The 2,409-nt window shown below is 53.9% G+C and overlaps 1 protein-coding gene across 1 annotated transcript in view; it reads left to right on the top strand.

The window, feature by feature from the left end:
- The window catches only part of LOC108798595 (cysteine-rich secretory protein LCCL domain-containing 2-like), a 42,280-nt gene that overhangs the window by 11,336 nt on the left and 28,535 nt on the right, over positions 1-2,409 (top strand). The window contains exon 4 of the mRNA XM_018570356.1: positions 402-517. Within this exon, the coding sequence (XP_018425858.1) occupies positions 402-517 (116 nt within the window). The remainder of the gene's footprint in view (positions 1-401; positions 518-2,409) is intronic.

Below are 2,409 nucleotides of genomic sequence, written 5' to 3'. Positions count from 1 at the left end.
TACAGACCCCTGTCTTCATAGAGGACTCGGCGTCCTGGTAAAAAAAAAAAAGTCATCACTTCGATGTGCGGAAAAAAAAAAGTATCAAATTGTAACAAATTCGGGGTAACAATTGGCGATGGATTTAGCGGGACGGCGAGGAGGTTCCGCGAGGATGTAAACACATTCTGTGGAGAGAGTTCTAATCTTAGTCCATCAAGCTGCGAGATTCAAAGCCGCTTTCTATCCATTCATAGCGGGTTGTAGCGGGAGCGCGGCCGGCAGGTCCGCCATGGCGGCGCACAGTAGCTGCATTCATGCCGTCGCCCCTCTTGGGTTACATCGCCCGGGCAGCAGAGGAGGCCGCTCGGCACACGTCTCCTCTCATATCAATCTCATGTCACTTTCTCCCCTCTGCTTCCTTCCTTCTATTTCAGGGGCAACTGGATCGGAGAAGCGCCATATAAAACCGGGCGACCGTGCTCCGAGTGCCCGCCCAGCTACGGCGGCAACTGCAAGAACAACCTCTGCTACAAAGGTAACGAGCCGAGCGAACCCGGAAACATCCGCTTTTATTTTATGTGCAAATGGGAGACAATCTGCTGTTAAAGGTGAACTTCCGGGAACAAAAACGTTTAATTATGTTCCTCAAATATCCACAAAGGATGTAAATGTGATCTGCATCACTCAATGCCTTTACCAACCCATCATGGCCCCATCACTGTGCAGAGAGCAGAGCTATGGGAGGGGGTCCAGCAGGCTCCACCCACTACCAGGCCGCCTGCAAAGGGGGGGTGCAGACAAGCCCAATCACCCTGAGCAGAGAGCAACAGTAACCGGTCTGTATTACCGGAAGCTCCTCCCACTACAGGCTGCTTTGCAGAATACTCCAGGAGGGGGCGGAGACAAGACCAGTCACCCTGCACAAGGAGAGAGAGCAGCAGTGAGCGGTCTTTATTACAGGAGGGGGCGGAGACAAGGCCGGTCATCCTACACAGGGAGAGAGGGCAGCAGTGACCGGTCTTTATTACAGGAAGGGGCGGAGACAAGGCCAGTCACCCTGCACAAGGAGAGAGAGCAGCAGTGAGCGGTCTTTATTATAGGAAGGGGCGGAGACAAGGCCGGTCATCCTACACAGGGAGAGAGGGCAGCAGTGAGCGGTCTTTATTATAGGAAGGGGCGGAGACAAGACCAGTCACCCTGCACAAGGAGTCTCTTTAAGGCCTCATTCACACAGATGGCAATGGGGGGCGGCAAGACCAGGCGATTTGTTACTGGTGCAGAAAAATACCTGTTGATCTGCCAGAAATCCAGTGCGCCCCTAACTTCCTGTAGTGTACTGACAATGCTTTGCTGAGTGTGTTGTCAACCCTGCTGGTCTACAGAACTCCTCCGCTTTCCTCATCTCTACACCATAAGGGGGAGGTGTTTCAGTAGCTCTGAAAAGTGAACTGGGCGGGGCTGACAACACTGCTTGGGATTTCAGTGCAGCAGAGGCAGCGTTGTCAGCTCGGTACAGGAAGTGATGAGCTCCCTGGATTTCTGGCAGGTATTGTCCTGCGCTTGCAGCGTTTTTAGGTAGAGAAAACATGAGAAATGCGTTCTTTTTTTTAATTTTATTTAGCCATCTAGTTTGAAATTCCGAAGCCGCTCCGGAGACTACGCCCCCCCCTCCCCTTCCTCTGGAACAACCATCAATGGATCGTTCTGGAGAGCCGTCGTCACCTCTCACACACTCGTCTTCCCCGAAATGCCGCGAGCGGGAAATAGAAATCGCCGGGAATTGTTTAATCAGCTGTGAAAGCCGTTAATCCGCCGCGGCTATTCCGCCTCTCCGAACCTGGAGCGCTCGTCCTGGCATTCCAGGCTGCCCGGCAACCAAATATTGAACGCGTTGTTGAGCGCTGCGCGACGAATCGTGAAAACGTTTTATTATTTCGGTCATAAAAAACCCCGCGGCAGCCCGCCGGAGGACTTTCATCGCGGCCGGGTACATCACGCGTCCAGGTCCCTCGTGTGATTCCCATTAGGAAGACGTCATACGCCGGGGGTCTCGCCAGAATGTGCCTTTCCGCTTTATGGGGCGCGATAAAGGCCGCGCAATTTGTAGAGGCGTCGCCCAGGTATTGGCAGAGAGCGGCGCAGAGCCTGAAAGGAGCTCTCCGGTCAGAGAATTCGCGCTGAGCGCTCGCTGGCCGCAGATTTCATGCGTTTTGCTGCCCGCTCTGGCGCAGCAATAGCGCGCGCACTCCGCTGTCTTCAGCTGGACGCGATCGGACCAATGCGTCAATCGATGCGCAGCTGAGAAAAGTCGCGGCTGCTGCGTGTTTGATAAACTTCATCCGATCCATCATAAGCTTGAAAACTGCGTCAAGGTGCATCTAATGCGACCGCAGCAAAGGAGGGGCCATTCACTCGTTTTCTGGCCTG

The sequence above is a fragment of the Nanorana parkeri genome, unplaced genomic scaffold (genome assembly GCF_000935625.1).
Source record: "Nanorana parkeri isolate BGI_ZX_2015 unplaced genomic scaffold, ASM93562v1 scaffold1515, whole genome shotgun sequence".
NCBI classification, from domain to species: Eukaryota; Metazoa; Chordata; class Amphibia; order Anura; family Dicroglossidae; genus Nanorana; species Nanorana parkeri.
The sequence above is the reverse complement of the archived record's forward strand: the minus strand, read 5'-3'. Positions and strand labels throughout refer to the sequence as shown.